Raw genomic sequence first — 13,952 nt, 5'->3', positions numbered from 1 at the left:
TATGCCACATTTTTTATCCATTCATCTATTGAAGGCATCTAGGTTGGTTCCACAGTTTAGCTATTGTGAATTGTGCTACTATAAACATTGATGTGGCTGTATCCCTATAGTATGCTATTTTTAAGTCCTTTGGGTATAGAGCAAGGAGAGGTATAGCTGGGTCAAATGGTGGTTCCATTCTAAATTTTCCAAGAAATCTCCATACTGCTTTTCATATAGGCTGCACCAATTGGCAGTCCCACCAGCAGTGTACCTTTTCCCCCACATCCTTGCCAACCATTATTGTTGTTTGTATGCATAATAGCTTCCATTCTGACTGGAGTGAGTTGAAATCTTAGGGTGATTTTGATTTGCATTTCTCTAATTGCTAGTGATGATGAACGCTTTTTTCATATATTTATTGAATTATTATATATCATCTTCTGAGAAGTGTCTGTTCAGGTCCTTGGTCCACTTATTGATTGGGTTATTTGTTTTTTGGTGCTTAGCTTTTTGAGTTCTTTATATACCCTAGAGATTTGTGCTCTATCTGATGTGTAAGGGGTAAAGATTTGTTCCCAAGATGTAGGCTCTCAATTGACCTCACACATTGTTTCTTTGGCTCAGAAGAAAGTTTTTAGTTTGAGTCCATCCTGTTTATTGATTCTTGATTTTAATTCTTGTGCCACAAGAGTCTTATTAAGGAAGTTGGAGCCTAATCCCACATTATAGGGATTAGGGCCTACTTTTTCTTCTGTTAGACACAGGGTCTCTGGTTTTATTCCTCAGTCCTTGATCCATTTTGGGTTGAGTTTTGTGCATGGTAAGAGATGGGGGTTTAATTTCATTTTGTTGCATAGGGATTTCCAGTTTTCCCAGCACCATTTGTTGAAGAGGCTATTTTTCTCCAATGCATATTCTTGGCAACTTTGTCTAATATAAGATAATTGTAGTTTTGTGGGATAGTCTCTGTGTTCTCTATTCTGTACCATTGCTCTAACCGTCTGTTTCGGTGCTAATACTATGCTGGTTTTGTTACTATTGCTCTGTAGTGTAGTTTAAGCTCTGGTATAGTGATGCTACTTGCTTCACTCTTCCTGCTAAGGATTGCTTTAGCTATTCTGGGTCTCTTATTTTTCCAAATGAATTTCATGATTGCTTTTTCTATTTCTACGAGGAATGTCATTGGGATTTTGATCAGAATTGCATTCAATCTGTATAGTATGGAAGTATGGTCAATTTGTATAGTATAGTATTGGATGTTTGGTCATTTTGATAATATTAATTTTGCCCATCTAAGAGCAAGTAGATCTTTCCATTTTCTAAAGTCTTCTTTGATTTATTTCTTTAGTATTCTTTAATTTTCATTAAGTAGATCTTTCATCTCTTTCATTAAGTTAATTCTGTAGTACTTTATTTTATTTTATTTTTTGAGGCTACTAAAAATGGGGTGGTTTTCCTCATTACCTTTCTGAGGATTTATCACCGATATACAGAAATGCTGATCATTTATGGGTATTGATTTTATATCCTGCTACTTTGCTAAATTCATTTACTAGTTCTAGGAGTTTTCTGGTGAAACTTTCAGGGTCTTCCAGGTGTAGAATCATATCAGCAAATTGTGACAATTTGAGTTCTTTTTATTCCTATGTGTATCCCTTTAATTTCTTTCATTTCTCTAATTGCTCTGGCCAATGTTTCAAGAACTATGTTAAATAGAAGTGGTAAAAGAGGACATTCTTGTTTTGTTCTAATTATTAAAGGGAATGCCTTCAATTTTTTTTACAATTAGAATGATGTAGGCCTGGGGTTTAGCATAGATAGCCTTTATGATATTGAGATATGTTCCTGTTATCCCCAGTTTTCTAGTGTTTTGAACATGAAGGGGTGATGTATTTTGTCAAATACTTTTCCTGTGTCTATTGAGATGATCATATAATTTTTATCTTTCAATATGTTGATGTGATGAACTACATTTATTGATTTCCATATGTTGAACCAACCATGAATCCAATCCCTGGAATGAATCCCACTTGATTGTGATGCATAAACTTTTTTATGTTTTTGTATTCAATTTGCCAGAATTTTATTGAGAATTTTTGCATGTATGTTCATTAGAGAAATTGGTCTGAAGTTTTCTTTCATTGATGTGTTTTGCCTGCTTTTAGACTCAGAGTGATATTGGCCTCATAGAATGAGTTTAGAAGAGAAGTGCTGCCTCTTTTTCTATTTCCTGAAAAAAAAGGAGAGTATTGTTATTAGTTCTTCTATAAAGGTCCTATAGAACTTGGCTGTGTATCCATCCAGTCCTGGGCTTTTCTTGTTTGGTAGGCTTTTGATGGCATCTGCTATTTTATCACTTAAAATTAATCTGTTTAAATTCTGTATATTCTGTATATCATCAATTTGGGCAGATTATATGACTCTAGAAATTTGTTTATGCCTTCAATATTTTCTATTTTACTGGAGTGCAGGCTTTCAAAATAATTTCTAATTATCCTCTGTATTTCTGTAGTGTCTGCTGTGATATTTCCTTTTTCATCACGTATGTTAGTGATTTGAGTTTTCTCTCTCCTTTTCTTCATTAGCATGGCTAAGGGTCTATAAATTTTATTTATTTATTTTCAGAAAAACAACTTTTTGTTCTGTCAATTTTTTCAATTGTTTCTTTTGTTTCAATTTCATTGATTTCAGCTTGATTTTAATTATATCCTGTCTTCTGCTATTTTGGTGTTGATTTGTTCTTCTTTTTTTAGGGGTTTGAGATGTAATGTTAAGTCATTTATTTGTTGACTTTTCCTTCTTTTAAGGAATAAATTCCATGCAATGAACTTTCCTCATAGAACTGCTTTCATAGTGTCCCAGAGATTTCGATATGTTTTATCTGTGTTCTCATTCACCTCTAAAAAATTTTTAATCTCCTCCTTGATGTCTTCTATAACCCATTGTTAATTCAATAGCATGTAATTCAGTCTCCAGGTATTGGAGTGGACTTTATTTCTTATTTTATCATTGATCTAATTTCATTCCATTATGATCTAATAGAATGCAGGGTAGTATCTCTACTTTTTTATGTTTGCTAAGAGTTGCTTTGTGGCATAGTATATGGTCTATTTTAGAGAAGGATCCATGTGCTCTGAGAAGAAAGTGTATTCTCTCCTTGAAGGATGAAATATATACACCAGTTAAGTCTAAGTTATTGATTATATCATTGAGTTCTATAGTTTCTTTGTTCAGCTTTTGTTTGGAAGATCTATCTAGTGATGAAAGAGGTGTGTTAAAGTCACCCAAAATTATTGTGTTGTGGTCTCTTTGACTCTTGAACTTGAAAAGAGATTGTTTGATGAACATAGAGGCTCTATTATTTGAGGTATATATATTTATAATTGTTAAGTCTTGTTGGTGTATGGTTCCCTTGAGCAGTATGTACGTCCTTCTTTATCCTTTTTGATTGACTTTAGTTTGAAGTCTGCTTTATTTGATATGAGGATGGAAACCCTGCTTGCTTCCACAGTCCCTGTGAATGGTATGATTTTTCCCAACCCTTTACCTTCAGTCTGTGGATGTATTTTTCTATGAGTTGAGTTTTGTGGGGGCAGGATATTGTTGGGTCTTCTTTTTTTTAATCTGATCTGCTAGTATATGTGTTTTGATAGTGAGTTTAGGCCATTAATATTCAGAGTTATTATTGAGTTATGATTTGTACTTCCAGCCATTTTGTTTATTTGTTGGTATTCAACTTGATTTCTCTCTAATTAGATTTTCCTTTAGTATAATATCTCTCTCTGCTAATTTTCATCATTATTTTTCATTTTCTCTTCTTGGAATATTTTGCTGAGGATGTGCTGTAGTGCAGGTTTTCTAGTTGTAAACACTTTTAATTTTTGTTTATCATGTAAAGTTTTAATTTCATCATCAAATCTAAAGCTTAGTTTTGCTGGATATAAGATTCTTGGTTGGCATCCATTTTCTTTCAGAGCTTGGTATATGTTGTTTCATGATCTCCTGGCTTTGAGGGCCAGGGTTGAAAAATCTGTTGAGATATGAATTAGTCTCCCCCTATATGTGATCTGATTTTCCTCTCTTGCAGCTTTTAAGATTATATCATTATTCTTTCTGTATTCTAGGCATTTTCATTATAATGTGCCTTGGTATAGATCTGTTGTAATTTTGTACATTTGGTCTCCTGTAAGCCTCTGGTATTTGGTTTTCCAATTTGTTCTTCATGCTTGGGAAATTTTCTGATATTATCTCATTGAAGAGATTGTGCATTCCTTTGGTTTGAAACTCTGTGCCTTACTCGATCCCAGTAACTCTTAGATTTGGTCTTTTGATGCTGTCCCATAATTCTTGGATGTTCTGTTCATGGTTTCTAACTATCTTCACTGTGTGATCAACTTTATTTTCCAGCGTATATATTTTTTCTTCATTATCTGATGTTTTTTCTTCCAAGTGATCTAGTCTGTTGGTTATGATTTCTATTGAGTTTTTAAATTTGATTTATTGTATCCTTCATTTCAAGGATATCTGACTTTTTTTTCATAGTCTCTATCTCTCTCTTGAAGTAATCTTTTGCTATCTATATTTGCTCTCTTATCTCATTGTTGGAGTGATCAATTTTTGCCTGTATTTGCTCATTTAGGTTATTCTTTAATTCACAGATCATTTTAATCATGAACCTTCTGAACTCCTCTGACATTTTATCAACTTTGCTGTCCATGGGTTCTGTTATTATAGTTTCCTGGTTTGTTTGGGTCACTTTCCTCCTTTGTTTTTTTCATGTTGTCTATATGTCTTCCTTTCTTGAAATGTGGATCTGAGATATTACAGTTTCTTTCCTATATCCTTGTAGTACCCATGCAGATTGGCTGTACCTCACCTTGATGTTGGGCTTCCAGACCCTGCTGGTTTCCTGCTGGTTTCCTTCATCCTGGATCTGGGTCTTGCACAAGTTGGTATGGGTGGATCTCAGCCACTGGGCTTGACCTCCCTCAGTGGTCTGCTGGCCAGAAGGGGCAGTCTTTTGACAGCTGTGTTGCTGTGTTGCTCTTTTGTGTCTGCCCTGCAGGGGGATGGGTGGACCAAGCATGCCTTGTGCCTGGGACCTGCACAGGTTGGTGTGGGTGGATGATAAATCACTTTTTTTTTTAAGAGAGAGAGAGAGAGAATTTTTTAATATTTATTTTTCAGTTTTCTGTGGACACAACATCTTTATTTTATGTGGTGCTGAGGATCGAACCCAGCGCCCCCAAGCATGCCAGGCGAGCGCGTTTCCACTTGAGCCACGTCCCCAGCCCCAATCACCTTTTTATGATTAAAAAAAAAAATCTCTGAACAAACTAAGTTCAGAAGGAATGAATCCCAACATAATAAGACAGTGTTTAAAAAGCCTACCACACTAAAATATTCAGTGATGGAAAACTTGATTCTTAATGATCAAATTCAAGACAAATTTTCTCATACCCACAAATTTCATTATATATAATACTGAAAAAGACAGATAGAGCAATAATAAAAGAATAAGAAATAAAAGGCATTCAATTGGAAAAAAAGACAAATTATCTGTTTGTAGATGGCATGGTCTCCCATGAAGAATATGCTGAAGAACACACACAGAAACACATACTCATGCACACAAACATCATAAAACTGTTAGAACCAATGAACCAGTAAAGTTGCAAAATACCAAACCAACATACAAAAACTTCTTGCATCTGTACACTAACAAAAAAAATTAGAAAAGTTTTTAAGAATATGAATTAATTTATAATAGTGTAACTGAGAATAAAACTCTTAAAATAAACTTAACTAAATGGAGAAATTACTTCCATGCTGAAAACTACAAAACATTGATGAATGACATAAGTAACACAAATAAATAAAAAGATATCATATTTATATATTGGGAGATTTAATAATATTAAATATTTCTCTGCACAAAGTTATCTACACATTCAACACTATCTGTTTCAAGATTTCAAGAATAGTTTTTTACTGAAAAAAAAAAACACGTCAAATTGTAATGGAATTGAATAGTCAATTGGTCCTGAGAAAAAAGAATAGAGCTGGAGCCATAACACTTGCTGATATTTAAATAGATTACAAAGCTACAATAACTAAAACAATATGTCATTTGTACAAAGACAGGCATGTCAACTAATTGAACAGAATAGAGAGCTCAGTAATAATCTCATGAATGTACAGAGAATTCATCTTTTACAGGGTGTTATGAATTCACAATAGGAAAGGTCAATTTATACAATAAGTAGAATTGCAAAAACTATATATTCACATGCAAAAGAATGAAACTGGAGCCTTATCTTACATTATACATGAACCAAAATAGAAGGAAAGACTAAACATAAGATCTGAGACAAGACACGAACACACACACACACACACACACACACAGACCCAAGAGAGTAAAACTTCTAGGAAGAAATATATGTGCAAAGCTTCATAACATTTGTCTTGGCAATGACACAAAAATCTCAGGTGATAAACACAGAAATAGACAATTGGGAGCACATCAAATTGAGAAGCTTCTACACTCACAAAGAAAACAACACAATGAAAAGCCATCCCATGGAATGGAAAAAAATATTTATAAACCATAAACTTTATAACTGATTAATATCCAAAACATTAAGAATTCTGTAGACTTGACAGAAAAAGAACTAATGTATTTGAAAAAAAAAAAGGGGAAAGGACCTAAATAGTTATTTTCCAAAAATGACATACAAGTGTACAAGGTTATCAACATCACTAATTATCAGAGGAGTGCAAATTAAAACCACAGTGAGGCATTACACCTGTTATGAGGGCTATTATATGAACAAGAGCAAAACAACAAACCCCAAAACTAAACATAACAAATTTTTGCCAGAGGAGGAGAAATTGAGACTAATGAACATTGTTTATGGGGATGTAAAATGATACATCCATTTCGGAGAACAGTACAATTTTTCCTCAAAAAATTGCAATAGAACTACCCTGTGAGAAAGAAATCCAATTTTTACATATGTATCTAAAAGTGTTGAAACCAGGATCTTCTAGAGATATTTTAATATTTATGCTTATTACATCATTATTCACAATATCCAGGATATGAAAGCAATCTTTTAAATACCCATCTATAGATTAGTGGCCAAAGAAAGTGTGTTATATACATATGTTAGGATATTATTCAGCCCTAATTAAGAAAGAATTTTTTGCCATATGCCACAATATACATAAATTTGAAAGACATTATACTAAGATAAAATCCAGTCACAGAATGATATGTTTATGGAACTGAAAATAAGATCATATTTTTCAGGAACTGAAAATAGTCAAACTCAGAAGCAGAAAGTAATGAAAGTTTTCAGATCTGGGGAGTTGAGGAAATGGGCAGTTACTGTTCAATGAGTATAAAGTTTCAATTATGTAGGATGGATAAGTGCTAGATAATCTAATATATAACAAAGTGTTTGTAGTTAACAATACTGTATTTTGCACTTAAAATTTTGTGAAGAGAGTAGAACTTCATGTGATGTGTTCTTACTAAGTTAAAAACTGAAAACTCAGAGAGGTAGGAAGAAATTTTTGGAGGTTATAAGTATGTTTATTACCTTGAATGTCTTTAATATGGAGATGATTTTATGGATGTATATGAAATGTAAACACAAATCATATTTTGTTCCTTACATATGTGCAGTTCCTTTATATAAAGCATATGTCAATAAAGCTGATAAAATAATTTTTTTTTAAAAAAAGTAATGAGTTATTATTTTTTAAGTGAGTGAATTTGGGTCAGCAGAGACCTGTGTTACTTGTTATGTGACAGATGACTATCGACTTAATAAAGAATAATATCATGACTTCATTTGTTCAAACAAAATATGAACAAATGAAGTCATGATAAATTAAAAGCAGGGAGAAAATAAATTAAATTTAAAAATATGTTCTCAGTGTGAGAAATTGCCACAATGATCATGAAAGAGCCATGTGGGTGTTACTCTAATGCTTTATCTCTAAACAAACAAACAAATAAATCCTTTGTGAGATTAGAATCCAGTGAGAATAGATATAGAGCATACCAGAATCTCGGGGACATTTTGAAGATTTTCTAAGAGGAAGTGTATAGCTATGATTGCCTATATGCAAACAACAAAAACCCAAACAAAACAAAACCCAGCAAGATCCCAAATAAACAATCTAAAGATGCTTTAAGGTCCTAGAAATATAAGAAAAAAACTTGGAGTTCAGGCAGACTAAATGGTTATGCTGAAAGCTATACCCTATGAACCTGGTGCAGTCATATAAAACTGCTTCGTGCTATCTTCAGTGCCCTGGCCAGTCTGACCTCTACTATAGTTTTTGAGATGGTCCAATACATTTTGAACTTGCACCCAGCTCTGCCAAAGGTACCCTGCAACTCCACAGATGGGTGTGACCCACAAGGAACTTAACAGCTTACATGCCCCCGCCCTGTTTTTTGTTGAAGCTACATTACAAAAAAAGACCACCGACTCCAATTTTAAACCAAAGTAAAGTAAGCTTATATTGTGCACTCAAGAGAGCTGATCAGCAGCTGCCTTAGCCAAAAGATCAGAAAAGGTTTTTATAACACAAAAAGTTACAAAGGTGGATGTCTTGGGAACTTACAATGAACAGGGTTTTGGCAAGGGTTGTACAAGGGCAGATAGAAGGTAAATGATCTACATGGTTTAACATTTTAAGGTAGGGAGTAAATTTAGATTTGAACATTAGAATTTATGAGGAACCACTGAGGTTTCAGGGAGGGTTGTTATTTGGTTAAGGAGAGCCAGAATTTATGAGGGGCCAAGGAGGTTTTAGGTAGGGCTTTTACCTGGTCAAGAAGAGTCAGAATTTATGAGGGACCACTGAAGTTTCAGAGAGGATTGTTATCTGGTCAGGGAGAGCCAGGCATGGGTGAGTTCAGAGTATGGGCAGAAATTTTAAAAAGCTTAAACATCAATATATGGTCAGACAAAATAGAAATCTTAGTATTTTACAGTAAAACAGAAATGAATTTTACATGACTTTGTGACAAGATGGCTCCCAATGTTAACATGGAATTAAGCTGGGTTCATCATTTTTGTGAACAACTTTCCATTGAATCCCTTTGATCTGTGCTGATATAAATAAACCAGGTACAGGCTCCTTTCTTTTTTATAAGCTGCACCCATCTTGTCAGCTTGGCCTGTTGCTGCCCTGGCTCTGAAACTATATTTCTGTGTCCTGTGATTATTGTATAGTACTGTTTTCTTAGCTTTTATTTCTCAGCCAGTTCATTCCTCGAGAGGGGAATGCTTTCCCTTGTCCACACAGGACATGAGTGAGAATTGGCTACCAGAACAGGAACACCTTCCTGAGGAAACTGAAAGAGAAAGATATCAGGTGAGTACTTGGGCACTCTATTGCAGGAAGCTTGTGTACAACTTGCTGGTTGAGAGAGAGAAGAGAGAAAGTTTCTTTATAGCATGATGTTAAGCATAAAGAACTCACTCTCTACAGAGAGAGAAATTTAATTTTCTATTCTCAAGGCTATCATGAGGCAAAAGGGAAAGCCTATGTAAAGAGCTAAACTCTCTCAGTTCCTAGAGGTGATTAGGGAAGTTTGTCCACAGTTTTGTGAGGAGAAATCCCTTGGTTTTTATACTTGGGAAAAACTTGGCAGGGAGCTGCATGCTGTCTGTATTTCAGCTAACAAGACTAAGGGTACAATTGAGAAGAATATGCATGGTAATAGAGACTTGCTTATATTCAGACTAAGATATTGGATGATGGTTCTTAGGAGATTTAATCATGGGCCTTAGAAATGTGATTAAAAGTCTTAAACCCAGTTAACAGGGCTGCCCAGTTTCTAGGACTTCTCTGTTTGCAGAAAACTTAACACATGAAAAACAAAGAGAAGAGTCAAGGGTGGAACTGCAGTAGGCCCCATTTGTAGCTCATGAAAACCAAAGAGATGATCTAAGAACACAACCAAAGCAAACTTCATTCATAGCAAGTGAGAGACAGGGAAACAGCCTGAAGGCAGATTTCTAATTTATAGTGCATAAAAGGCAGGGAAACAGCCCAGATTGCACTTCATTAGAAAGAGAGAAACAAGAAGATGCAGGAAGGGTCACTCTGGAGTATTCTCTGTCTGAGGACAAAAATTTTCACTCTGAGGAAGAGATTAAATTGGCAGCAGACCTCTGTAATTTGCATTTAAATGGTCCTTTTTCTGGGACCACCCTGTCCCTCTAGAATGTCTAAGACTCAAGAGTCCCAAATATAGCTGCTACAAATATTTCTCCACTCCTGTGAGGCCTCAGAGCCACCTGAACCCTGGGAGAAGATATATCAGAGTTTAAGGTATTTCCAATTTTTGAGCATTTAGACCAACAAAACCAAAATGTAAGAGTTCATGCAGCTATTCCTTTTAAAACATTAGAAGAATTAAAATTTGCTTGCTCCACCTATGGCCCAAACTTGCCTTTTGTTCAAAACTTGATAGAATCTATGGGTAATGAGGTCCTGCCAACTTATGATTGGATGATGCTTGCTAAGTCTTCTCTTTCATGAGGTGAATATTGGTTGGAAATCAATTCTTGGAGTGGTTGCTTTAATACCATTTATATCCTGTAATGTGACAACTTTGGTGGCTATATTTCAAAACAGTCAACATGCACATTTTCTCAATAATACTTCCAAAGCTCTCCATAATCAGATAAATACTGATGAAAAGATTGAAACTAAATTGAATGCCTTGGAGGCTATTGTCATACTATTGGTAATGAGTTTCCACTCTTAAGTTTAAATAAAGGCTTAAATTCCATGCTGCTAATTAATATGTCTTTGTTATTATCATCAAATATAATGCTTCTCAATGGGATTTGGAAAAGGCTAAAATCATATAATGGATATTTGGCATAGCAATAAAATAGCCTTGATCTTATGGAATTACATCATCACATCCAGAATATTCAGAAAAGCAAAATCAATCTTATGGGCCCTACATTTCTAGCTGGTCAAATACTTCAGAAATTGAACAGCTTTAATCCGGGAAATATGTTGAAACACTCTGCATGGTATATTATTGGAATGATATTTTTGCTACTAATTCTCTTTTGTATCCTAATAATAGATTGTCATAACCTCAGAACAAGAATCCAGGTGCTCTATATAACATCCCATCTTTTGCATTTCAAAAGTAAGAAAATGGGGGAAGTGTGGGAAGCCACCCATGGAATATGCATAGATCAGATCAGCATTGAAGCCATTAACTGGGAACATCTGGCATCTGGGAACTCCCAGCAGCATCCTCTCTGGTTTTGAGATGGTCTGATATATTGTGAACTCACACCCAGCTTTGCCACAGGTCCTGTGCAGCACCAGAGATAGGCTTGACCCCTTAGGAACTGATTGGCCTACTGACCCCTATCTCAATCCTGTTTTTGAGATGAAATTTCTATCAATTTTTTTAGATCTGTGCTGATATAAATAAATCAGGTGTGGGCTCCTTTTTTTGTTAGAAGTTGTACCCCTCTGGTCAGCTTGGCCTGTTGCTGCCCCAGCTCTGTAATTGTATTTATGTGTCCTGTGGTTATTTTGTAGTACTATTTTCTTAGCTTTTATTTCTCAGCCAGCCCATCCTCTAAAGGGAAACACTTTCCCTCGAATACATGGGATGTGTGCAAGAGAAAATAATTAAAAACATGAAGAGAGAGCCTACAGAATGGGAGAAAATGTCTACTGCATTCACCTCAGATAGAGCATTAATCTCCAGGTTATATAAAGAACGCAAAATACTTAACACCAGAAAAAAGAACAAGTAACCCAATCAATAAAGGGGCTAATAAACCAAACATGTACATTTGTAATTTGCTTTGAACACTAACTCTTTAATTTTTGAGCATTTTCTTTTTGTTCCCTTCATCTTAATTCCAAATGATATTAGTATTTTTATTTTTCCTAGTTTTATTATTCTATATCCTTGATATCTTCAAAAAATTATTTTGTATATTTTATGTATTGATTTAACTAGTTTTCCTATTTCTGAAAATGTAAAATTTGGTGTTCCAATTCACTTTCATGCATCTATTCTGAATTAGAAACCCATAGTATGTGATTTTATGTATACATTGCTTTAAATAAAATGTATATTTTTAAGTAATATTGCTCTTCTATATTAGAAAATAGCAAATAAGTCTTCTCAGTGATTGTGAAGAAATCTCCATTTCTTCAATTCTGACTAATCAACTCTTGATGATACTTCATTTCCAATTATTTTAATTTGCTTGGAATGCCTTATTTGTTTTAATATATTTTAGCATGTCTCGTATGTTTTGTGTTGTTGCTGTTTTGATTGTTGCATTTGTGTTATTCATTTTGTAACTGGTATTACAGGAAGACACTGACTGGCACTATTGCCATTTAATTTAACTCAAAGATAATTTGTACAATTTTAAATATTGTATTTCCTTCCCTAGAGTGATGTTATTTTCTTCACTTCCCTAGCTAAGAAATGAGAAAAACTTAACACCTTGGAAATTGTATATTTCAGTTTCACAGTGATGGAAAACACAATGCATGAATTTGATTTGAAATAATAAAGAGTTTAATAAAGATGAGATCAAGATGAAATATTAAATGTCATTGAGAAGGCGAATCTGATTGAAATATAGAAAGGCAATGATGAAGTAACTTAGAAGCAGTACTAAAAGAATTACAGAATGTTTTATTTTACTTATTCATCAAAACTTCTACTTCTTTGAGAGAAACACAATCTTCTTTATGGAGTCATTAAAAGCATGTTTTACTTGCTTGTTTCTCAAGGTGTAAATGAAAGGGTTCAGCAAGGGCGCTATAGAAGTGTTGAGAACTGAAATTCCTTTATTCATGGCCACCTCTTCTTTTGCTGATGGCTTGATATAGATGAAGATGCAGCTGCCATAGGTGATGGAAAGCACAATCATGTGGGATGAGCAGGTGGAAAAGGCCTTTTTCCTTTGCTGAACAGAGGGGAATCTCAGAATGGTCCTGATGATGTATGTGTAGGACAGAAGCACAAAAACTAAGGTGATGATGAGGGCAAATACAGCCACAATGATAACCATCTGTTCTAATATCCATGTGTCTGAGCAGGAGATCCTTAGGAGGGGACTTGCATCACAACTGAAATGATCAATGACATTAGAATCACAGAATTCAAGCTGCAGACCTACACTTAGGGGTGAGACAATAATCATCAAGCCAGCTACCCAGCAGGAGAGGACTAATATGGTGCACACTCTGTTGTTCATGATGGTCATATAATGAAGGGGTTTACAGATGGCCACATAGCGATCATAGGACATGGCTGCCAGGAGAAAAAATTCTGTTGCTCCAAAGAGAAAAACAAAAAATACTTGACTTACACAAGCATTGTAGGTAACAGTATTGTCTCCAGTTGATAAACTATACAGGAATCGAGGGATACAGACAGTAGTAAATGAAACTTCTAGGAAGGAAAAGTTTCTGAGGAAGAAGTACATAGGTGTCTTCAGATGGGGATCCACCAGTGTGAGGGTGATAATAGTCAGGTTCCCTGTTACACTTAACATGTAGGTGACCAACAGAAAGATAAAAATCAGAACTTGCAGTTTTGGGTCATCAGTCAGTCCCAGGAGGATGAAAGTGGTTATTGCTGTGTGGTTCCTCATCATTGTACATTGATATTTACCTAATCCTTATATAAAAACCAAGATTTCATAAAGAGAAACATATTCAAATTCTACAACAGAAAGGTGTGCATATAGAATTCAAGCAAACCAGCCTATATTTTTCTTCTCCTTTTACATCATACTTAATATTTTTATTAGTTCAATAGCAATCCTGAATTTTCTGTGTGTGACTAGTGGAAGTTTCCTTAAGGGTTCATGTTTTTGTAGAACAATCCAACTTTTTCTTTGATCATTTGTTCCCTTTAGAATTTATAAATG

General features: G+C 34.6%; 1 protein-coding gene across 1 annotated transcript; it reads right to left on the bottom strand.

Annotated features, from left to right (window-relative positions):
• Positions 1-12,734: 12,734 nt before the first annotated feature.
• LOC107148896 (olfactory receptor 6C2-like) lies at positions 12,735-13,673 on the bottom strand. Its single transcript, XM_015493625.1, has one exon. It carries the CDS (start codon positions 13,671-13,673, stop codon positions 12,735-12,737), a length of 939 nt encoding a protein of 312 aa, XP_015349111.1.
• Positions 13,674-13,952: the final 279 nt, after the last annotated feature.

The sequence above is a fragment of the Marmota marmota genome, unplaced genomic scaffold, assembly GCF_001458135.2.
Source record: "Marmota marmota marmota unplaced genomic scaffold, marMar, whole genome shotgun sequence".
Classification (NCBI taxonomy): Eukaryota; Metazoa; Chordata; class Mammalia; order Rodentia; family Sciuridae; genus Marmota; species Marmota marmota.
The sequence above is the reverse complement of the archived record's forward strand: the minus strand, read 5'-3'. Positions and strand labels throughout refer to the sequence as shown.

Excerpts from the sequence above, each read along its gene's own strand:
- LOC107148896 (XM_015493625.1), bottom strand. The coding sequence starts at position 13,673 with ATGAGGAACCACACAGCAATAACCACTTTCATCCTCCTGGGACTGACT.